The sequence below is a fragment of the Piliocolobus tephrosceles genome, chromosome 10, assembly GCF_002776525.5.
Source record: "Piliocolobus tephrosceles isolate RC106 chromosome 10, ASM277652v3, whole genome shotgun sequence".
Classification (NCBI taxonomy): Eukaryota; Metazoa; Chordata; class Mammalia; order Primates; family Cercopithecidae; genus Piliocolobus; species Piliocolobus tephrosceles.
This window is the reverse complement of record NC_045443.1, coordinates 121,521,725-121,545,829: the sequence shown is the minus strand read 5'-3', so window position 1 is coordinate 121,545,829 and position 24,105 is coordinate 121,521,725. Positions and strand designations below refer to the sequence as shown.

At 46.5% G+C, this 24,105-nt stretch overlaps 2 protein-coding genes across 3 annotated transcripts in view; both read right to left on the bottom strand.

Annotated features, from left to right (window-relative positions):
* ATP6V0A2 (ATPase H+ transporting V0 subunit a2) overlaps positions 1-1,152 on the bottom strand; it is a 54,373-nt gene extending 53,221 nt beyond the window's left edge. Inside the window, exon 1 of the mRNA XM_023206074.2 lies at positions 788-1,152. Coding sequence (XP_023061842.1) covers positions 788-904 — 117 coding nt within the window. The 5' untranslated portion in view covers positions 905-1,152. The remainder of the gene's footprint in view (positions 1-787) is intronic.
* A 3,564-nt stretch (positions 1,153-4,716) lies between these two features.
* TCTN2 (tectonic family member 2) overlaps positions 4,717-24,105 on the bottom strand; it is a 38,492-nt gene continuing 19,103 nt past the window's right edge. The window contains exons 8-18 of one of the 2 annotated variants that reach the window (XM_023206057.2): positions 22,709-22,850; positions 20,907-20,972; positions 19,121-19,255; positions 18,799-18,876; positions 17,092-17,172; positions 16,081-16,192; positions 13,465-13,571; positions 8,930-9,086; positions 6,293-6,418; positions 6,071-6,159; positions 4,717-5,539 (exon numbers count right to left, since the gene is read on the bottom strand). In XM_023206057.2, coding sequence (XP_023061825.1) covers positions 5,430-5,539; positions 6,071-6,159; positions 6,293-6,418; positions 8,930-9,086; positions 13,465-13,571; positions 16,081-16,192; positions 17,092-17,172; positions 18,799-18,876; positions 19,121-19,255; positions 20,907-20,972; positions 22,709-22,850 — 1,203 coding nt within the window. In that variant the 3' untranslated portion in view covers positions 4,717-5,429. The remainder of the gene's footprint in view (positions 5,540-6,070; positions 6,160-6,292; positions 6,419-8,929; positions 9,087-13,464; positions 13,572-16,080; positions 16,193-17,091; positions 17,173-18,798; positions 18,877-19,120; positions 19,256-20,906; positions 20,973-22,708; positions 22,851-24,105) is intronic. The other variant, XM_023206065.2, reaches the window with a different exon arrangement.

Below are 24,105 nucleotides of genomic sequence, written 5' to 3'. Positions count from 1 at the left end.
TACTCTCAAGAGGCTGACAGTCCTTGGTGAAGACAAACAATAAACAAGTAAATGGACAAACAAATGTTTATTATTACTTTCTGGGGAGACAGCTTCCATTCGACAAATAATGACTGAGTTCTTAAGTCCTTACACACAATGGTATGTACAGCACTACGCATCAGTGACCAAAACAGACAAAAATCCCTCTCCTCGAGGAGATGACAGCTTTTTCCCATTTCAGGCTCTGTCTGGGCTCCTCCTGTTCCCACCAACGAGGACCCTCTCCCCATATCTTCCCCAAGGCCGGCTCCTTTCTATTTGGGTCTCAGCTGAAATATCACCTTCTCCAGGAGGCTTCCTCGACTACCCCTTCAAACGTACCTCCCACCCGAATCACCTTCACACCAACCCGTTTTTTCTTTACGGCAAACATTTTCTGGTTGACGTATTTATTTGGTTAATGCGCCCCTCTCACCCCCGTAAGTTCCGAAAGGACTCCAAGGGCCTCTGTGGGATTTGTTCTCCCGCTGAGCTCGGTGCCCCGAGCCGACGAAGACCACACAGGGGAGATCCTAACTAACTGGGGCAGAGCAGCCGCGGACCACACAGACGGCCGGCGACCCTGGAGTCAGCCCCGCGCTCCGGGAAGCTCTGGCCGCTGAGTTGGGGGGTCAGCTTCCCCGTCTGGGCAATGGGGACGGGGCGCGCCCTTCCTCGGTGCTCCCCGCGGGAGGGCCCCAGCGATGCGCGGGATGGGGAGCGCCAGGAAAGCAGGTGCGGCCCGCGTCTCCCGGGCGACACTCACGTCTCGGAACTGGACCAGGCCCTTCTCGCCCAGGGCGCTGAGGCACTCGTAGGCCGTGCCTGACTGCAGGAAGAGCTGTGCCAGGCACATGGTCTCGCTCCGGAACAGGGACCCCATGGCGGGCCGACCCGCGCCCGGAGGGGCTCGACGGGCGGCAGCGGCTCCGAGTCGCGCAGGCCCACACACTCAGCCGGTGCGGCCCGGGCCTCGAGCTCTTCCTGTGGCCTGGCCGCGGCCCCGCACCGTGGGGCTCCAGGCTGTAGCGGCCGCCCCCGGTTCTGCCACCGCGGCTGCCTCTCCAGCTGCCGCCACAGCAGTCCGCGAGGTCCCGCCCCCGAGCTACCGCCGGTTCCGGTTCCGCCCCCGCGTCCCGTCCCCCCTCCCCCCCACGCCGGCCAACCAATGGGCGCCCGAGGTTGCGGCCGCACGCCGTGGCAGCAGGGCCAACCAGCGCGAACCCGGCGGTGACGACCGCCGCAGCTATAGCTCAGCTGGACTGCATGCGGAGCTGCATCCCGCGCAGCTCCCCCCGGCTTACCTGGAGGAGTCTCTCCGAGTGTGCACGCCGCGAAGCTCACCCGTTCCTAGTGCACGACCGACCGCTGCTGCTGCTACCGTGTGTGTGTGTGTGTGTGTGTGTGTGTGTGTGTGTGTGTGAGAGAGAGAGACAGAATCTCGCTCTGTCGCCCAAACTGGAGGGGAGTGGCGCGATCTCGGCTCACTGCATCCTCCGCCTCCCAGGTTCAAGCGATTCTCCAGCCTCAGACTCCCGAGTAGCTGGGACTACAGGGGCGCGCCACCGCGTCCAGCTAATTTTTTTGTATTTTTAGTAGAGACGGGGTTTCACCATGCTGGCCAGGCTGGTCTCAAACTCCAGACCTCAGGTGATCCGCCCGCCTCGGCCTCCCCAAGTGCTGGGATTACAGGTGTAAGCCACCGCGCCCGGCCCTGCTGCTGCTTTTTTATGGACAGGGTTTTCCTCTGTGGCCCAGGGTGGAGTGCAGTGGCACGAGCTCGGGTCGCTGCAACCTTGACCTCCTGAGCTCAAGCGATCCTCCCACCTCAGCCTCTGGAGGAGCTGGGATTACAGACGCGCGACAATCACATCCGGCTAATTTTTTAAAAAAATGTTTGTAGAGAAGGGGTTTCATTATGTTGGCCAGGCTGGTCTCCAACTCCTGAACTCAAGCGATCCTCCCGCCTCGGCCTCCCAAAGCACTGGGTTACAGGTGTGAGCCACCGTACGGCCAGATCCTGGGCTTCTTCGTGAAGTTGGAGTGTGCCGCCAGCATTCCAATCCAATTTTCAAACGTTTCCCACTGACCTCGCAAGACTCCTCCTGCTCAGTTGCAGTCTCCCCTTCCTACCCGGCCTGGCCACCACAGGACAATTTTGTCTCGATAGATTTGCCAGCTCCAGGCTTGTCCTGTCGATGGAATCACACGGCACCCAGTGTGTGTTCCCCACACCGGCTGGGAAGCAGGAGTCTCTGCTCACATATCCCCTCTCTTGAGACTGTCTCTGGCCCCTCTACTTTGGAGTCACATCCTTGTTCTGTTTCCTTCACTGCACCTGCCACCATCTGAAATTACCTTGTCTGTGTGTTAGTGCCAGTCTTCCCTGCTAGATTGGAAGCTCCACCAAGGTGGGGACATTGTTTCTGCCACTGAGGTATCTCCAAGCCCCAGCACATAGTAGCCACTCAATAAATAGTTCATGAATGCATACAGAAACGTGTAAACTCAGAAAAGTTAAAACCATAGACACCCCAGATCCCATTCTACTGCCAAACTGAGTTTTTTCCCTATTTTAAGTACAAAAGGTGTCCTCACAAAATCAGGCTAAATCACCTGTCATTTGGAAGTTTTAAATTTATTTTCCATAAATATCTGAAATCCAAAGCTAGTTCTACCAGGCTGGGCGCCCTGGCTCACTCCTGTAATCCCAGCACTTTGGGAGGCCAAGGTGGGTGGATCACTTGAGGTCAGGAGTTCGAGACCAGCCTGGCCAAAATGGCGAAACCCTGTCTCTACTAAAAAAATACAAAAATTAGCCAGGCGTGGTGGTGGGCAGTTGTAGTCCCAGCTACTAAGGAGGCTGAGGCAAGAGAATCACTTGAACCTGGGTGGTAGAGCTTGCAGGGAGCGGAGATCACACCCCTGGACTCCAGTCTGGGCAACAGAGTGACATTCTGTCTTTTAGTCTTTCAAAGAAACAATAACAACAACAACAAAAGATACAGTAAGAACTGTGAAGGTGAATTCAAATGGCTGAAGTTCAGACAATAATTGACTCAGACCCTAGCTCCATTAGTCCAGTACTGACCCAGATTTCTGAGTCAGCCCTAGAGGGGTGGGGTGAAGGCCCAACACCACCACAGTACAGATGCTAAAATTCATCATTCAGAAACTTACAACCTCTGCAATGACTAGCTCATCCCCCTATTTGAAAATGGATTTAAGACTGGAGGAAAATTTGAAATTCCCCCTGGGCAGGAACTCTGCAGTGAAGATGAAACAGCACATTTTATGTGGTCCTGGGTTATCAGCAGGCACTAGGAATTCAATCAAAAAGTATAAAAGGGAAAATAATCATTTTTCAGAATTAGGCTTAAATAACATACAAAATCCATCTGAAACTAGATTACCTGGCACACAAAGAAAACTTACAGGTAATGTGCTGTGTGGCCACTGTAGGACCGTGGCTGAAAACATCTGTTCCAGGGCTGGGCACAGCAGCTCATATGTATAATCCCAGCACTTTGGGAGGCTGAGGCAGGTAGATCACTGGAGCCCAGGAGTTCAAGAACAGCCTGGGTAACAGAGTAACAAGGGAGACCCCCTTCTCTACAAAAAAAAAAAAAAAAAATACAAAAACTAGCCAGGTACAAGCCTGTGGTCCCAGCTACTTGGGAGGCTAAGGTGGGAGGATCACTTGAACTCAGGAGGTCGAGGCTGCAGTGAGCCATAATTGTGCCACTGCTCTCCAGCTCTCTAGCCTGGGTAACCGAGTAAGACCATGTCTCAAAAAAAAAAAAAAAAAAAAAAAATCCATTCTTCCCACTGAGTGGGGTTGACTGTCCCCATGTGAGGGCCCATGGGAGAAATTCCTAGACTCAGCTAGGAAAAACTGTCCTTCATTGATAACCAGTTAATTTTTAATGAATAGATTCCATAATTCCTATAGCTAATCATACTTCGTTTTTTGTAAACTGGGGTCTTGGTTGGGCATGGTGGCTCCTGCTGGTAATCCCAGCACTTTGGGAGGCTTAGGTGGGAGGATTGCTAAAGCCAGGAGTTTGAGACCAGGCCAGGCAACATAGCGAGACCCCTGTCTCTACTAAAAAAAAAAAAAAAAAAATTAGCCAGGTGTGGTGGCACACACCTGTAGTCCCAGCTACCTGGGGGAGAATCGCTTGAACCCAGGTGTTTGAGTTTACAGTGAGCTGTGATCATGCCACTGCACTCCAGCCTGGGCAACAGAGGGAGAACCTGTCTCTAAAAAATAAATAAATAAATAATGAATTAGGGGTATGCTTCTGCTAAATGCAACCTTTGGCATATATTTTAGGCGCTTTCATGTGCCCCTGGTTTTGTTTTACTTTTCTCTTATTTTCCTCCTGCAGCGCCCACATCTTTCCCCATCAATTGTTTTGTGTTTTTGTATTATATACGTTTTTAAGAATTTCTTAATCCTTCCTATGGAATATGGGAAACATCAATCAACACGAATGTATTAAAAACTAAAGAAAAGACTGTTTCTCTCTGGTATAAATAAAACTCCTATGACTTTAACTAATTTGTGATAAGCTAAAATTTCTAACATTTCTTGAGTTCTTCTCATGCATTTTACTCAGGCCAGTGATGAGAATATTCATTCTGCATCGGATAGCTACATATATGAATTAAAGTCACAGGGCACTTGATAAAAATTTTCTGCAAAAATAAGACATTTCATTTATTAAAATTTTATAGAGAAGCATACAAGACTACAACAAATCACTGAAGTCAAGGTCTAAAGTCTTTGAGAAGTCAGATGGACCGGACACAGTGGCTCACGTCTGTGATCCCAGCACTTTGGGAGGCCGAGGTGGGCAGATCATTTGAGCTCAGGAGTTACAGACCAGCCTGGGCAACATGGCGAAACCCCGTCTTTACCAAAAATACAGCCAGGCATGGTGGAGCATCTGTGGTCCCAGCTACACCGGAGGCTGAGGTGGGAGGATTGCTTGGGAGGCAGAGCTTACAGTGAGCTGAGATTGTGCACTGCACTCCAGCCTGGGTGACAGAGTGAGACTCTGTCTCAAAAAAAAAAAACAAAAAACAAAAAGGCCGGTGCGGTGGCTCATGCCAGTAATCTCAGCACTTTGGGAGGCTGAGATGGGTGGATCACGAGGTCAGGAGTTGGAGAGCAGCCTGGCCAATATGGTGGAACCCTGTCTCTACTAAAAATACAAAATTAGCCAGGCATGGTGGTACGTGCCTGTAATCCCAACTCTCCGGAGGCTGAGGCAGGAGAATCGCTTGAACCCAGGAGGAGGAGGTTGAGGTGAGCTGAGATCACACCATTGCACTCCAGCCTAGGCAACAAGAGCAAAACTCCATCTCAAAAAAAAAAAACAAAAAAAAAGCCAGGTGGTTGTCTAACTATAGGCTTTGCATATTCTGGTCCAGGGGTTGCTGAGAAACATGGCCAACGTGAGGAACAACAGCAACAGTAAGCCCTTGGCAACACACTGAGAATGTGGCTCCCCTGAAAAACAATGGACAAAATTAAGCAGCAGTATTTCTTAACTCTTGTGATAACAGTGTAGATATAGGCTGGGCGTGGTGGCTCACTCTTGCAATCCTAACACTTTGGGAGGCCAAGGAAGGCAGATCACTTGAGGCTAGTTCGAGACTGGCCTGGCCAACACGGTGAAACCCCGTCTCTACTAAAAATACAAAAAAGCCCAGTGTGTTGGTGCAGTAATCCCAGCTACTCCAGAGGCTGAGGCATGAGAGTCATCTGAACCCAGGAGGCAATGGTTGCAGTGAGCTGAGATTCTGCCACTGCACTCCAGCCAGGGTGACACAGAAAGACTCTGTCTAAAAAAAAAACAGTGTAGGTAGAAATAAACTAAGCCTCAACAGTAATGGTGATCACTTCCAAGTGGCAATATCATCTGTAAGTTTTTTTTAAGTTTCTATATGTTTTACGCTTTCTGTAACATTTAGACATCATTTTAAATTGTCTTTAAAATTGACATAACATAATTGGTCATAGAAATCTGTTTCACCCTACCTTGATAATACTGAGTCCATGGATATAGAAGCTGCGGCCAACACACCTCATTTCTGTTGCAGTCATACTCTGTATAATTGATCTGGAATCTAGAAAACATTTTACAGGATTACAAAAACTACAAGTGAAAAGTATCAGAACTTGATTAAAGGAATAAACTTCCAATTTTCAAATATATATTTTTCTGCTTCCTAATGTCAACTAGTTGACCAACTGGAGTACCTTGTCAGGGGGCGGGGTAACTGTGCAGGAATTTTAATAAACTGGACAGATGCACTGATAGGGAGAAGGTCGGCCTTGTGCTCACAGGTGAGCCCACACTGGTACTGCCAGTTCACTGAGGAGAACCTAGGAGGGAAGGATCACATGGTCAGCATAGCCACCACTCAGTTCCATTCCACCAAGAACAGCAGGTAACAGATGCAATCACAATACAACCTGAGGTTCTCTTAAGAAGTTTCACCTTCTACCTGTGCTGTTTTTTCTTTGTATTTGTCCATTGTCTTTGTCCATTTCCACAGACAGATCCAAGGAGAAGAGAAACTCCTAATAACCCCTCATGGGCCTGTCGCCTGGCGACAGCTGCCGGTCTTGTCAGTCTCACTCCTCTCCAGCCAATGCATTTTTTTTTTTTTTTTTTTTTTTTTTTGAGACAGAGTCTCGCTCTGTCACCCAGGCTGGAGTGCTGTGGCCGGTTCTCAGCTCACTGCAAGCTCCGCCTCCCGGGTTCACGCCATTCTCCTGCCTCAGCCTCCCGGGTAGCTGGGACTACAGGCGCCCGCCACCTTGCCCGGCTAGTTTTTTGTAGTTTTTTTTTAGTAGAGACGGGGTTTCACCGTGTTAGCCAGGATGGTCTTGATCTCCTGACCTCGTGATCCGCCCGTCTCGGCCTCCCAAAGTGCTGGGATTACAGGCTTGAGCCACCGCGCCCGGCCCTAGCCAGTGCATTTTATACAGGTGCTATCAAAGGCACCTTTGTTCATCACCTGTTTTTCTCAAACAATATAATAATACAAGCAGCAGCTAGCCACTTATTGAGGGCTTTCCACGTTCGAGGCACAGAGATAACTTGCTTGCAACACACCATGTCATGTTATCCTCAAGAGTACTGCGAAGGTGGTAACTGCACTCCCATTCTCCCTTGCAGAGTCACCACTCTCCATTCCCAGTTCAGTGGACCAGAAGGGATTGGCCCTAATCCAGAGGTGCACCCATCACCTGAGCCTAGCCAATAAGAGCTGTCCATTGCCCCAGTCATAGGGATTGGTTCAGAAAGGAGCACATGACCCAAACTGAACCAATGAAAGTCTGCCCAGATCTATTTTGAGAAAGAGGAGGGGCCGGGCCTAGTGGCTCATGCCTGTAATCCCAGCACTTTGGGAGGCTGAGGTGGACAGATCACCTGAGGTCGGGAGTTTAAGACCAGCCTGACCAACATGGAGAAACCCCATCGCTACTAAAAATACAAAATTAGCTGGGCGTGGTGCCACATGCCTGTAACCCCAGCTACTCAGGAGGCTGAGGCAAGAGAATAGCTTGAACCCGGGAGGTAGAGTTTGCGGAGAGCCGAGATGGCGCCACTGCACTCCGGCTTGGGCAACAAGAACTAAACTTTGTCTCAAAAAAAAAAAGAGAGAAAAAGAAAGAAAGAGAAAGAAAGAGAGAGAGAGAAAGGAAAGAGAGAGAGAGAGAGAAAGAAAAAGAAAGAAAGAAAAGAAAGAAAGAAAGAGAAAGAAAGAAAGAAAGGAAGGAAGGAAGGAAGGAAGGAAGGAAGGAAGGAAGGAAGGAAGGAAGGAAGGAAGGAGGAGGAAAGAGGCTTTCTCCCCACTGGACTTGCTGCAGTGACATCAGCCGGGATTGCTGGTGCCCATCTTTGCCATCTCTTGAGGAGAACCTCCCTAAGAATGAAGCCATCCCAAAGGAAGAGGAGCTGAGACACGAAAACAAAAAGATCCCTGACCACACTGGAACCATGAACCATGAACTAGCTGTATGTGGATTACTCTGAACTTGAACCAATAAACTCTACTTTTTGCTTAAGTCAGTATGAACTGGGCACCTGTCACTTAAAACTGATGGAGACAGGCTGGACATGGTGGCTCACGCCTGTAATACCAGCATTTTGGGAGGCCAAGGCGGGTGGATCACGAGGTCAGGAGATTGAGACCATCCTGGCCAACAGGGTGAAACCCTGTCTTTACTAAAAATACAAAAATTAGCTGGATGTGGTGGCACATGCCTGTAATCCCAGCTACTCGGGAGGCTGAGGCAGGAGAATCGCTTGAACCACAGAGTCAGAGGTTGCAGTGACCAGAGATATTGCCACTGCACTCCAGCCTGGAGACAGAGCAAGACTCCATCTCAAAAAAAAAAAAAAAAAAAAAAATCTGATAGAGGGTTGTTACATAAAGGTGTTATCACCATATTACAGAGGAGGAAACTACAGCTCAGAAAGGTTAAGTAATTGGCCAGTACCACACAGCTCCTAAGTGGGACAGCCGTGATTTGAACCTATCTGCTGCCAAAGTCTCTAACCACAGACAATATTCTCTGACTAGCATGTCACTTACATTCATGGATTTCAAAATGTACTTAGCATTAAGTAGCCCTTTATTCATCTTTGTACTCCCTAAAGTACCTTGCAGACTCTCTTACACGTGGCTTTATAAATACTTGTGAGAATAAGTCTCCATTTACACATAGTTCATACATATTCCATATGTCCATATAAACATCTTGCTAATAATTGCACGTTATAAATAAATAATCAGTTTCTAAACAAACATTTCCCTGTTGTTCGGAATGCTCTCAACTTTCCTGACTGTCTCTAAACTACAGTGATCCAAGATGTGATCATACCTTGTCTCTACGCCAAGTATCTCCTGCTGAGTAATCCCTTCCACCGCACCAGCATCCGAGATGAGAATGCGGATGCTCAGCCGAGCAGGAACGTCCAGGCAGATGCCGTTCAAACTGCTAGCCGGTGGGTCTGCACCTGGGTCAGGGGCATCTATACCTATAGAAATGTTAAGTTAGGCACTTCTCAAAGAATAATTTGATAAGTTTTCCTACAATGTCATAATAACCAAAATGGGGAATAACATCAGGCAGGCATCACATCAATGAGGCTTTAGTCTCTTACAGGCTCTAGTTACTTGTCACTCCATAACTGTGTTATCCCTTAAAGTCTACAAGGCATAGGATGGCACTAATAAAAATTGTGTTTAAAATGTTTCCTTGTATGGACAGGGTGCAGTGGCTCATGCCTGTAATCCCAGCACTTTGGGAGGCTGAGGAGGGCAGATCATGATGTCAAGAGATCGAGAGCATTCTGGCCAATATGGTGAAACCCTGTCTCTACTAAAAGTACAGAAATTAGCTGGGCATGGTGGTGCTCGCTTGTAGTTCCAGGTACTTGGGAGGCTGAGGCAGGAGAACTGCTTGAACCCAGGAGGTAGAGGTTGCAGTGAGCCAAGATTGTGCCACTACACTACAGCCTGGCGACAGAGTGAGACTCCGTCTCAAAAAAAAAAAAAAGTTTCCTATGTTAGCCAGTCACTGGAACTTAAAAGCCCTGACCCACATATTAAAGCTATAAGTCATGATTCAATTTCCAAGCTCCCACTGAAATCTACCCAGCCTTTTAACAGAAACGTATATAATTGCAGTAAAATGCCATCGTTATTCCATGCAGTCACAGTTCTAGTGAAAGCTGTGTAAGACATTTAAAATCCATACTAACAACTTGAGGCCAGACACAGTGGCTCATGCCTATAATCCTAGCACTTTGGGAGGTTGAGGTAGAAGCACTGCTTGAGCCCAGGAGTTTCAGACCAGCCTGGGTAACATGGCAAAACCCTGTTTCTTAGAGAAAAAAAAATAGCCAGGCATGGTGGCACACACCTGTAGTCCCAGCTACCCAGGAGCTGAGGTGAGAGGACTGCATCAGCCTGGGAAGTCAAGGCTGCAGTAAGCCACGATGGCATGGGGCCACTACACTCCAGCCTGGACGACAGAGTGAGAACCTCAGCTCAAAAAATAAAAATAAAAATCAGCCAGGCACAGTGGCTCACGCCTGTAATCCCAACACTTTGGGAGGCCGAGGTGGGTGGATGACCTGAGGTCAGGAGTTCAAGACCAGCCTGGCCAACATGGTGAAACCCCATCTCTACTAAAAATACAAAATTGGCTAGGTGTGATGGTGGAGGCTGTAATCCCAGCTACTTGGGAGGCTGAGGCAGGAGAATCACTGGAACCCGGGAGGTGGAGGTTGCAGTGAGCCAAGATCATGCCACTGCACTCCAGCCTGGACGACAGAGTGAGACTCCATCTCAAAAAAAAAAAAAAAAAAAAGGTAATAATTGAAAAAAAAAAAAACAAAATCCATACTGACAACTTTAATTAGTATGTATTAAATAAGTAAGTAATTTCCTAATGTTACTATCGTATTAATACAATTGGGAGAGAATGAAATTGAATGAGAAATTAATTTGCATTCATCTTGGAGAAAACCTGGCAAGGTCAATGAGAGGAAGTGGGGTAGGTTCTCTGGCTCCTCTGAAGGGGGTTCTTTGCCCCTTCAGGGATTCCGAAGGTCAGTAACACTGTTTTATGTCTAATTTCCTTATACATGTGTCAACACCACTTCTCTTCTGCTTATTAACCTAGACCAAGGTTGCTTTTTGGCTTAGACATGAAATAAAAGCTAATCGCTTCCACCTTGAAGGCAACAAAATGTCATCACCACACTGATTTCGTACCTCATCAACCTGGGTTCTCTGTCTGGACATTTTCCCTATGGTTTATTTCCCAAGTGCTGACTTTTCTCCAGCCCTCAGGGTCATTCCACAGCCTATCTAGCTGGCCTGGGTGGCAGAGTCCAGGGCTTAACAAGCTCGACCTCTGGGTTCCGTTTGCAAATGAGGATCTAGGTCTGGGCCCAGTGCCTTGAGCACCAGCTGGATGAGCAAACAGCAGCCTGAGTGCCCCGCTGAGGTGAGGGTCCGACAGGACTCCCTCCCCAAGTCAGAGAGTGGTCTGGGGCACCTTGAGCTCACAGATATATCATATGATCCATGACCACAGAGTGGGAAGAGAGGGTCCTCATCACCGGGCCCCAATCACAAGGAGTGGGCACAATACAGATATGTGTCCGTATGGGCCCTTGTGTGAATTCCAGCCCACTGAGCCGAGCTGACCTCAGAGGGGATGGAAACGGCGAGGGCAGGATCCAGAGGGCTGATCCCCACCCCCTTGGCAGAGGAGAGGGGGCACAGCAGCATCTGTAGGGAGAGCAGGGCAGGGGCAAAGCAGATGCGCACACTCTTTGGGCTCTTTCTGGTCCCAAAAGGCAATTCCATTAATTGGCTCAATAAAAAAAGCTTTCTATTCAAAGTATTTACACACTCAAGACTCCCCAAGAAACTGGGAAGACGTTACCTAACTTGCTACCAGGGAACAAAGGAAAGAGGTTGGAACTCCAGGTTTCATTCAAGCTCTGCCAAAACTCACTGTGACCTTAGGCCTCTCCAACATAACCCGATGAGCTGGATCTCCATGACTCTAAGGACATTTTGGATTCGGAGGTGAAATCAGGCCTGGTGAAGAAGCTTTAAAGTCGGGTTTACCTTTATTCCATGTCCATGTGGTATATCTTCTTCCCTTTGTGTACGATCTACTTGCCAATTCAACACTTCAACTACCTTTGGCCAAAGGCGCTGGGCTGTCAAGTCTTTCTATCTCACCCCCATGATCCCTGCTATTATTAGATCTGTGGCACCTTAATTACTTTCTTTCTTGACCACTTTATTGAGATATAATTCACATACTATACAATCCACCCACTTAAAGTGTGCAATTCGATGGTTTCTGGTATAGTCACAAAGCTGTGTAACACTCAGCAGATTCTATTTTAGAACATTTTATCACTCTGTGAAGAAATCCTTTACCCACAGCAGTCTCTCCCCATTTCCTCCCAACTCCTCCGCCTCCAGCATCCACTAATCTGCTGTCTCTATACATTGCCCATTCTGGACATTGCATATAAATTGAGTCATACAATATGTGGTCTTTTGTGTCTGGCTTCTATCACAATATTTTCAACCACTTTATTTTCTTTTAAGTTAACAAAATTAGCTTTATAAATTACAAAGTCAATTCTGAAATGCCTGTATTCCTGGCAATCAAAAACAGCAATTCAAACTGAAGTGCACTAAAAATCTTAAAACCGTGCTTGGACTCTGTTTTAATGTATTTTATTTTATTTTGTTTTATTTTTAGAGTCAGGATCTTGCTCTGTCATCCAGATCGGAGTGCAGTAGTGTAATCAGAGCTCACTGTAGCCTCAAACTCCTAGGCTCAAGCCATCCTCTTTCCTCAGCATCCCAAGTAGCTGGGACTGCAGGGACATGCCACCACACCCGACTAAATTTAAAAATTTTTTTGTAGACACAAGGTCTCACTATGTTGCCCAGGCTGGTCTTAAACTCCTGGCCTCAGTCAGGCGCCATGGCTCACGTCTGTAATCCCAGCACTTTGGGAGGCCGAGGCAGGTGAATCACGAGGTCAGGAGTTCAAGACCAGCCTGGCCAACATGGTGAAACCCCGCCTCTATTAAAAAAATACAAAAATTAGCCAGGCGTGGTGGCAGGCGCCTGTAATCCCAGCTACTCGGGAGGCTGAGGCAGAAGAATCACCTGAACCCAGGAGGTGGAGGTTGCAGTGAGTCGAGACTGTGCCATTGCACTCCAGCCTAGGTGACAAGAGCAAGACTCCATCTCAAAAAAAAAACAAAAACAAAAAACTCCTCAAGCAATCCTCTTGCATTGGCCTCCCAAAGCGCTGGGATTATAGGCGTGAGCCACTGCTCCCAGCCTAGACTTTCTTTTACAAAGACTGTTGTTGGCCAGGCGCAGTGGCTCATGCCTGTAATCCCAACACTTTGAGAGGTTGGAGTGGGCAGATCACTTAAGTCCAGGAGTTAATGACCAGCCTGGGCAACATGGCAAAACCCATCTCTACAAATAATACAAAAAATTAGCCAGATGTGGTGGCGCACACCTGTGGTGCCAGCTACTTGGGAGGCTCAGGTGGGGATCCCTTGAGCCTGAGAGGATGAGGCTGCAATAAGCTACGATTGCACCACTGCACTCCAGCCTGGGTGACAGAATGCCTCAAAAAACAAACAAAAAAAAAACCAAAAAAGTCATCATGAATAAGAAGAAAAAGACATGCCAAGTTTCCTGACTGGAGAGCTAACCCCTGGGCAGATGTCCAGTTAAGCCACAGTTAAGCCTCAGGAAGATGACCTACTGGGTTGGGCTCTAATGCTGAGACTACAGTTGGTAGTCATAGCAACCAAGTTACAGGCTTTATTGTACCCGGGTTTGACTTACGTATTATTTCGAGCCAGCCATCACTAAGATCAGTGTAATCGGAGTTGCCTCTCATTGCAACATGAGTCGCTTGTATTAATGAATCAAGTCTTTCAATAGCATTCTCCCTGCAAGAGAGTAAGGCATTCTCAGCTCATGGCCAGCAGGTCTTGTCCTAAAGTCCTTTCCAGTGAATGTCCGGGTTTCACTTCCGCGTGCCTAAATAAAAAACTGCCAGAGGAACTGGCATTAAAAACTGGCTGGGTGTCACCCATGGACTAGGTGTGTTTGATGGCCTTCCCAGGATGGACCTACACAGCTGGGGGAGGACATACAGAAGCAATCTTTTACTTTAGACTTAAAATGTTAGTAACTTAGCTGAGTGCAGTGGCTCACACCTGTAACCCCAACCCGTTGGGAGGCTGAGGTGGGAGGACTGCTGGAGCTCAGGAGTTCAAGACCAGCCTGGGCAACAGGGTGAAACCCTGCCTCTACAAAAAATACAAAAATTAGCCAGGCATGGTGGCATGCACCTATAGTTCCAACTACTCAGGAGGCTGAAGTGGCAGAAGCGCATAAGCCTTGGGGGGTAAAGGCTACAGTGAGCTGAGATCGTACCACTGCACTCCAGCCTGGGTGACAGAGCAAGACCCTGTCTCAAAAAAAAAAAAATGTTAGTAACTTAAGCTGGGAATCGCATGGTTCACAGACTGCCGACTGTCACCAAACTTAGGAGGTAGTTAGAGTATACATCAAGTTACCAGGATAAATTTGTGGGCCAGAGTGATCCAACAGTAAAAGTAACCTAAATATCTAGCTGGAATTTTAAGTCATAAACTTAAGTGAAGACTAAGAGTTGGAACGTAGCATCCCTCCTTCCCAGTACCGTCACTGGAGGGTACAAATCTCATGAACTGCAGGAGAGGGACTCTGCCCATGGACTCAGGCCTCACAACCCATAATCAGGAGCTGCTGCCAATAATTTCTACCAGTTTTCCTTAACTTCTCAATGTCTCCCCCATTTTTCTTCCTGCTTCCCAAAGAACTACACATCTTGGGATATGTAACGGATAAAACGTGTGTAAGAATGCACGCAGGCTGGTCATAATGGCTCACGCTTGTCAGCCCAGCACTTTGGGAGGCCAAGGCAGGAGGATCATTTGAGCCCAGGAGTTTGAGACCAGCCTGAGCAACATGGTGAAACGCCATCTCTACAAAAAATATGAAAAATCAGCCAGGCATTGCAGCACACACCTGTACTCCAACATACTCAGCAGGCTGAAGTGGGAGGATCACCTGAGCTAGAGAGGGTCAGGCTGCAATGGGCCGTGATCACACCACTGCACTCCAGTCTGGGTATGGAGTGAGACCCTGTCTCGAAAAACAAGCCAGAAAGAATGCATGCAATCAAAACCACAATGAGATATCACTTAATATCTATTAGTATGGCTACTGTCAAAAATAAATAAAGAAATACAAAATAAGGCTGGGCGCAGTGGCTCACACCTGTAACCCCAGCACTTTAGGAGGCTGAGGCAGGCAGATCACCTGAGGTCAGGAGTTTGAGACCAGCCCGACCAACATGGAGAAACCCCGTCTCTACTAAAAATACAAAATCAGCCGGGCGAGGTGGTGCACGCCTGTAATCCCAGCTACTAGGGAGGCTGAGGCAGGAGAATCACTTGAACCTGGGAGGTGGAGGCTGCAGTGAGCCGAGATTATGCCATTGCACTCCAGCCTGGGCAACAAGAGTTAAACTCTGTCTCAAAAAACAAACAAACAACAACAACAAAAAACAGAATATAGGCCGGCAGAGTGGCCCACACCTGTAATCCCAGCACTTTAGGAGGCCAAGGCAGGTGGAGGACCACCTGAGCCTAGGGAGGTTGGGGCTGCGGTAAGCCATGATTGCACCACTGCACCCCAGCCTGGTCAACACAGTGAGACACTATCTCAAAAAAAAAAAAAAAAAAAAAGTTAATCACCCCAATTATACTTTGCTCTAGCCTTTTTCATAGCTCTAGGAGTAGAAGGTTCCAATGAGGCGAGGTGCGGTGGCCCACACCTGTAATCCCAGCACTCTGGGAGGCTGAGGTGGGCAAAGTCACTTGAGGTTAGGAGTTTGAGACCAACATGGTGAAACCCCGTCTCTACTAAAAATACCAAAAAAATCAGCCAGGCGTGGTGGTGCATGTCTGTAATCCCAGCCGCTAGGGAGGCTAAGGCAGGAGAATTGCTTGAAGTGGGGAGGCGGAAGCTGCAATGAGCCGAGATCGCACCACTGCACTCCAGCCTAGATGACAAAGTGAGACTTGGCATCTCAACAGAAAAACCCACACAACAACGAAAAAGGTTCCAATGAGCTGAACAAACTTTGGCAGAGAAATCTGCTTAAATGCGGATGAAATCTGCTTAAATGTGGATGAACTGGCTTTAGTCCCAAGAAAAAGGTCAATTTTCCCTCATATTGATGTTTGAATCAACTCTAAATTGTATGACGTCTGTATTTATTATCACTTTTACACATTTTAATGGACTCTAAGTTTTCATATTCATGTTGTCTTTGATATTCATGTAGTGAATTAATTTTAGGCAAACCATTCACATTGCCGATAAATTCAACAATGAAACACTCACCTGAGCTGAGTACAATTTTCATTAATCCCGACCTCTAACAGGCATCCAGAGAGGACATCTTCTCCAAATAAAATGGGTTTGAAAGTTGCTGATGTACACAAACCCCTTCCAGCTATAAAAGAAAAAGATTATCCTCTTGCTACTTTTTGCTAAATAAAAGTAAAGATTAACTTCAAAGTTTTTCGTGAAAAACAGAAAACAGTAAGTAATAAAGTGTACAGTTTTCAAAAACTGAGATCACTGTTAGTCTAATCCTTTCAAAGCTGAACGAAGGTGCCTTTCTGTATCAGAATTCCCAGACCTTGAGCGGTGGTTTCTTCAGAATGTGACATTGCCCCTGGCAGATGTGGGTCATTACCACTGAGGCACAGATTTCCTGCAGTTCAGAATGAAGTTATTTTCATGTCTCCAATTAGCACCGTCCTGGGCTACAGGCAACAATAACATGGGACTCTCAAGCCAATCTCATATTTCAATCTCTTTTACTAGCAACCAGCACTTCAGGTGCAAACAATGTTAGCTGTAGAAGCAGCCGGGCGCGGTGGCTCACGCCTGTAATCCCAGCACTTTGGGAGGCTGAGGCGGGCAGATCATGAGGTCAAGAGATTGAGACCATCCTGGCTAACACGGTGAAACCCCGTCTCTACTAAAAATACAAAAAATTAGCCAGGCATGGTGGTGGGTGCCTGTAGTCCCAGCTACTCGGGAGGCTGAGGCAGGAGAATGGCATGAACCTGGGAGGCGGAGCTTGCCGTGAGCCGAGATCGCGCCACTGCACTCCAGCCTGGGGGACAGAGCAAGATTCAGTCTCAAAAAAAAAAAAAAAAGACAAAAAAGAAAGCTGTAGAAGCATGAAAAACCACCACCACTGTTACTCAGCAGCATGTACCTCTCTGCTAAATAAACCAACTGGGCTTTAAAATAATTGATTGCTTGATTAGATTCAAAATATGGTAATACTTCTAACATCAGTTTGCCAAAGAGCTAATCATAATGACCAAACTGGATTACCCGACTGCCAAAGATGTAAAGTCGTGACATTATTCATCCTGTTGGTATTTAGAGCTCGGACAGGCTTGCCAAGTTGGTAACCTAGACAAACACAACAAAGGAGCGTGAGCCTGTTTCCTCCTATACTTCAGCACAGCAAGCCTAACACAGCAAATAACACAAGAGACATGCACAAGGAAAGAAAATACATAGGCGAAGCTTTCGAAAATACCTTTAGGAGAAAGATGGCACACCTTCATTCATTGTTTTTGTTTTTGTTTTGTTTTGTTTTGTTTTGTTTTGAGATAGAGTCTAGCTCTGCTGCTGCCCAGGCTGGAGTGCAATGGCACACTCTTGGCTCACTGCAACCTCCACCTCCTGGGTTCAAGAGATTCTCCCACCTCAGCCTTCCAAGTAGCTGGGCACCCACCATCATGCCCAGCTAATTTTTGTATTTTTGTAGAGATGGAGTTTCAGCATGTCGGCCAGGCTGGTTTCAAACTCCTGACCTCAGGTGATCTGCCCACCTCGGCCTCCCAAAGAGCTCGGATTACGGGCATGAGTCACCGTGCCCAGGTGCTTTTTTTTTTTTTTTTTTTTTTTTTTTGAGATGGTGTATCACTCTGTTTCCCAGGCTGGAGTTAAGTGGTGTGATCTCGGCTCACTGCAAGCTCCACCTCCCAGGTTCAAGCTCTTCTCCTGCCTCAGCCTCCCAAGTAGGTGGGATTACAGGCACCCACCACCATGCCCAGCTAATTTTTTTGCATTTTTAGTAGAGATGGAGTTTCACCATGTTGGCCAGGCTGGTTTCCAACTCCTGACCTCAAGTGATCCACCTGCTTCAGCCTCCCAAAGTGCTTGGATTACAGGTATGAGCCACCGCACCGGGCCATAACCTTTCAATAGAACCTTTTTCTAGTAAATCCATTCAACCCCAAGGTCTGTTGTTAGATCATATTCCCATCCATCTCCTGTTAATCCAACTTACTGTTTTCAATATTTTACTATGAAAATGTTCACATGTACAGAAAAGTTGAAAGTAATACCATGAACACCAATATAGCCACACCAAAATCAATAGCTGTTAATATTTAGCCATATTTGTCTTAATTGTATCATACAGGTGTTGAGCATCTCTTATCTGAAATGCTTGAGACCAGAAGTGTTTGGGATTTTTTCAGATTTTGGAATACTTGTGTATACATAATAAGTGTATCTTGGCTGGACGCAGTGGCTCAAGCCTGTAATCTCTGCACTTTGGGAGGCTGAGATGGGCAGATCACTTGAGGTCAGGAGTTCAAGACCAGCCTGGCCAACACAGTGAAATCCTGTCTCTACTAAAAATATAAAAAGTATATTAAAGTGAGCAACCCTGCAAGCCTCCCTTTGGAGAAGCAGCAGATGAATAAAGCTTCCTGTGTTGTGTGATTTAAAAAAAATTTGCCAGGCATGGTGGTATGTGCCTGTAATCCCAGCTACTCAGGAGGCTGAGGCAAGAAAATCTCTTGAACCCAGGAGGTGGAGGTTGCAGTGAGCCGAGATTGCGCCACTGCACTCCAACCTGAACAACAGAGCAAGACTCAAAAAAAAGAGAGAGAGAGAGAATAAAGAAAAAAGTCAGAGTCAGAAACTAAAATTGGAGAGAGTTACTTATAACTATCCTGATGGCTGGGAGTGTTGAACTAAAGTACGTTTGTAAGATCAATGACTGGCATACACTCATCTTACCTGGATTTCCAGATAATTCTTCTTCATTACCACTATTATAGCTTAAAAATTTTACTACAAATCTCTGTGTCATTATCCCTAGAAATAAAACAAAATAAAAATATAATGTGCACCATTTCACTAGGAAAAGAAATTATTCTCCACAGTGCTTTATCTTAAAATTGCATTTTGACATTCAAAGTATACTCTCGTTGATTAAATCATAAATGCACATAAGAAACAAGTCTAACTTAGTTTTATGGGTTACAATTATGAGAATCTTGAAGAGAGGAAAAAAAATACTTTTCAGTGAAAGCATGTTTGCTACCCTCATTAAAGTTACCTTTCTGGTGGGCATTAATCTCTGCCCTAATAATTCTGACATTGATTTCACTGATGGTATTATTATTCCATTTGAAAATATAATGTTCTTCCACATTCACAATTCTGGGGGCTGATCCGTTATTTAAAGGAGTTTCTGCAAATACAAGAATATGTTCATAAATTAAAAACCGTCTTTGAGCCTGACTCTATTACTGGGACGTTCTCTCTGCTTGCATGGCCTTCCCCGAATGCCCTGCCCCTGCCCTCCCTATCTCCAGCTCCCTAACATGGCATGGTCACTGCTTCCTTGAGGAAGCCTGCCCTGGTCCCATCAAGTCAGCATTAGCTGCCTCCTCTATGCCATCATGGTACCCAGAATGAGATCTGTTCCTTTTATTTCTATATCCCCAGCACCTGGCTCATAGCTTGCCATGGAGCACACACTTGGTAAAATGTTCCGCCAGGGCAGGGGCCCGCTGTCTAGTTCCCTATTACAGCGTAGGAACTCCACTAACATTTGATGAGCTAATGAATAAATCTGAGAAGTACAACACATTGGAAAGAGACACCCAGCACTTGGGGAGGCCGAGGCGGGTGGATCACCTGAGGTCAGGAGTTTGAGACCAGCCTGGCCAACATGGTGAAACCCAATCTCTACTAAAAATACAAAAATTAGGCCAGGCACGGTGGCTCACGCCTGTAATCACAGCACTTTGGGAGGCCGAGGCAAGCAGATCACGAGGTCAGGAGTTCAAGACCAGCCTGGCCAACAGAGTGAAACCTCCTCTCTACTAAAAATACAAAAAATTAGCCATGCGTGGTGGCAGGTGCCTGTAATCCCAGCTACTCGGGAGGCTGAGGCAGGAGAATCGCTTGAACCCAGGAGGCGGAGGTCGCAGTGAGTGGAGATTGTGCTACTACACTCCAGCCTAGGTGACAGAGCGAGAGTTCGTCTCAAAAAAAAAAAAAATACAAAAATTAGCTGGGAGTGGTGGCAGGTGCCTGTAATCCCAGCTACTCAGGAGGCTAAGGCACGAGAATCGCTTGAACCCGGGAGGCGGAGGTTACAGTGAGCTGAGATCACCCTACTGTACTCCAGCCTGGGCGACAGAGCAAGACTCTGTCTCAAATTAAAAAAAAAAAAAAAGAAAAGAAAGAAACAAATAGTATCCTTCATTAAAAATTAAAGTTCTGGTAAAATTAGCCAAACTGGGCCAGGCGCAGTGGCTCACACCTGTAATCCCTGCACTTTGGGAGACCAAGGCAGGTGGATCACTCGAGGTCAGGAGTTTGAAACCAGCCTGGCCAACATGGTGAAACCCCGTCTCTACTAAAATACAAAAATTAGCCGGGCATATGGTGGCGGGCACCTGTAATCCCAGCTACTTGGGAGGCTGAGGCAGGAGAATTGCTTGAACCCAGAAGGTGGAGGTTGCAGTGAGCCAAGATTGCGCCATCGCACTCCAGCCTGGGCAAAAAGAACGAAACTCCGTCTCAAAAAAAAAAAAACAAAAAACAAAAAACAAAAAAAAAGAATTATTTAACTATCAAACATTTAAGAAAACTTTCATGGAAGCTGGAACTAGAAGGGACAGTGGAACTCAGAGAATCCAGGACTGTGGAGGAACAGGCTCAACGTCACAGAGAGCACTCTAAAGCCCAGCAAGACAGAACGAGGAACAAATGAAATGCTCCTGGCAGATTTTTCTAACTATTGTGAACCTTTTTAAATTACTAACAAAAATACATACTCCGGGGGCATATGTTACTTGTAAGAAATGACGTCAAAGTGTAACATTAAATACCTCTATTGGTGATGAATTTGTCTAGGTCAGTTGCTTCCTCATACATTACTTTTGGTGTAACTGTGCCTAAAGAGAGAACATAAAATAACTTCCACAGGCGTACACATGGCCTACCATGATCACACTAAGTCAAGGTATAGCTTATCAAGCAAATATGGTGACCACAACTGCCCAGAGTTGTGACTACAAAACTCTCCCCACTCCCCAAAAACCATCAGATAGGAGTCCCTGTCCTCTTAGTGTCTAATTATAACTGAGGAGGAAAATCCACAACAAACAAACAAACCAACAAAATCCAGGGTCACTGACATAAAAAGAAATATGCAGTTCACTGCTGGTGGCAATACAAAATGGTGCAGACACTGTAGAAAACAATCGGCGGGGCGTGGTGGCTCACGCCTGTAATCCCCGTACTTTGGGAGGCCGAGGCGGGTAGATTGCCTGAGGTCAGGAGTTCGTGACCAGTCTGGCCAACATGGTGAAACCTCGTCACTATTAAAAATACAAAAAAATTAGCCAGGTGTGGTGGCACACACGCCTGTAATCTCAGCTACTTGGGAGGCTGAGGCAGGGCAATCGCATGAACCAGGGAGGTGGAGGTTGCAGTGAGCCGAGATCACGCCACTGCACTCCAGCCTGGGCGACAGAGCGAGACACTGTCTCAAAAAACAAAAACAAAAACAAAAAACACAATTTGGTGGATCCTCAAGAAGTCATATTAGCATGACCTGTCAGTTCCACTCCTAGGTGTCTACCCAAAAGAAATAAAAACATACATCTACGCAAAAACTTGGCCACAAATGTTCATGGCAGCACTATTCACAACAGTCAAGAGATGAAAACAACCCACATGTCCATCAGCTGATGAATGGACAATGGACAAATACAATGTGCTCTGTCCACGCAACAGACTACAATTCAGCCATAAAGAGGAATGAAGCGCTGCCATGCGCTATAACACAGACGAACCATGGAACACCATGCTAAGTGAAAGAAGCCAGACACAAAAGGCCACACAGTGTATGCTTCTGTTTCTGGGGAACACCCAGAATAAGCAATCCATGGAGACAGTTAGCAGACTGGTGGCTGCCAGGGGCTGAGGGAAGAGGGGTAGGGAGTGACTGGTGGCTGCAGGGGCTGAGGGAAGACGGGTAGGGAGTGACTGCGAATGGGGACAGATGCCCTTCTGAGGGGATGAAACGTTCTGGAATTAGAGAGAGGTGATGGCGGCACAACAGTGTAGAAGGTACTAACGTCAATGAATTGTACACTTTAAAATGGTTAATTTTGGCGGAACGCAGATGCTCACACCTGTAGTCTCAGCACTTTGGGAGGCCGAGGCGGGCGGATCACCTGAGGTCAGGAGTTCAAGGCCAGCCTAGCCAACATGGTGAAACCCCATCTCTACTAAAAACAAAAAAATTAGCCGGGCGTGGTGGCGTGCGCCTGTAGACCCAGCTACTTGGGAAGCTGAGGCAGGAGAATCGCTTGAACTTAGGAGGCGGAGGGTGCAGTGAGCCAAGATCACGCCACTGCACTCCAACCTGCGCAATGGAGCAAGACTCTGTCTCAGAACAAACAAACAAAAAGGTTAATTTTATGTTATTTGAATTGTACTTCAATTTTAAAATAATTAATATGCAATATGCTGTCTTATGGAACTAAACTTTTTCCAAAGAAAATAATTGGCAGTTAAAATATTATTTGAAGTTGAACCAGTAGAAATGATTTATACTCTCACGAGATCACACTTTATCTTCATGTTTGGGTTTGCATTCTTTTCTCAAAGAAATGTAACATACCTCCTAAGGCAACATTCTTTATCTTCGCATTGATAATACCATCTCGTTCTTGGTATACTTCCAAATTAGTAACGCATTTAACATCAAAATTGTGAAGAAATGCCACGGGGGCGTTCTGCATACACTGCCCAGTCAGGGACATCTGAGGGTGAAGGGCAAAGCCAACAGATTTATGGCCTCTCTCCTAATCATACAAAATAGATCAGCATCTCTTAAAACTGTTCTTTCTGCAGCCTGCTCCCATTGCTGGTTTGGTTTCAGCAATGGCAAGTTCACGGACTAGTTGACCCGCTTTAGCAAAACATCTAACTGATTTGCCCATCAAGGTCTGGAAGCCACTGGTTGTGGAGTCACAGTAAATATTACCTAATAAAAACAAAGAAAATCCCTTGTCCTATTCTATTTAGTTTGCAGAGACATGACTATATTTAACTTCATGTTCTCTCCCTCATCACAACCAGAGTTTAATACCATAAAAATGGATTCATATGAATAAGAAAGAGAAACTGTTTCACCTTCCATGCTTTCTTCCCACAAATAACACTCCTCATAATGTTGAACGTAAAAAAAGATTTCAGGTTGGGAGCAGTGGCTCACACCTGTAATCCCAGCACTTTGGAACACGGTAGTGGGACAATCATTTGAGCTCAGGGGTTCAAGACCAACCTGGGCAACATAGCAAGACCCTATCTCTACAAAAAGTAAAAAATTAACTGGGCATAGTGACATGCGCCTATAGTCCCAGCTACTTGGGAGGCTAAGGTGGGAGGATTGCTTGAGCTCAGGAGGTGGAGGCTGCAGTAAGCTGTGACTACACGACTGTACTCGTGCCTGGGCGACAAAACAAGACCCTGTCATTCATTCACTCATGCATTTATACATACATATATAAATGATTCCATATAAAACCTTAAAATACTTTTCAAAATTCTAGAATGGTAAATAAAATGATGTATTTATCTAACCATTGTTTTCTATACTGGACCCTACTTGAGGGTAGTGAGGGGCTGGAAGGAGAGGATCAGAAAAAAACTATTGGGTACTTGGCTTAGTACCTGGGTGACAAATAATCTGTACAACAAAACCCCATGATATAAGTTTACCTATATAAACAACCTGCACACGTAGACCTGAACCGAAAATAAAAGTTTAAAAAGAAAAAGAAGTAAAGAATGATAGTTACTTCTAGCCAGGCACGGAGGCTCACACTATAATCCCAACACTTTGGCCAAGGCAGAAGAATTTCAAGACCAGGAGTTTAAGACCAGCCTGGGCAACATAATGAAACCCCCATCTCTACAAACAAATTTTTGGCTGGGTGCGGTGGCTCAAGTCTGTAATCCCAGCATGTTGGGAGACCAAAGTGGGCAGACCACTTCAGCCCAGGAGTTAAAGAG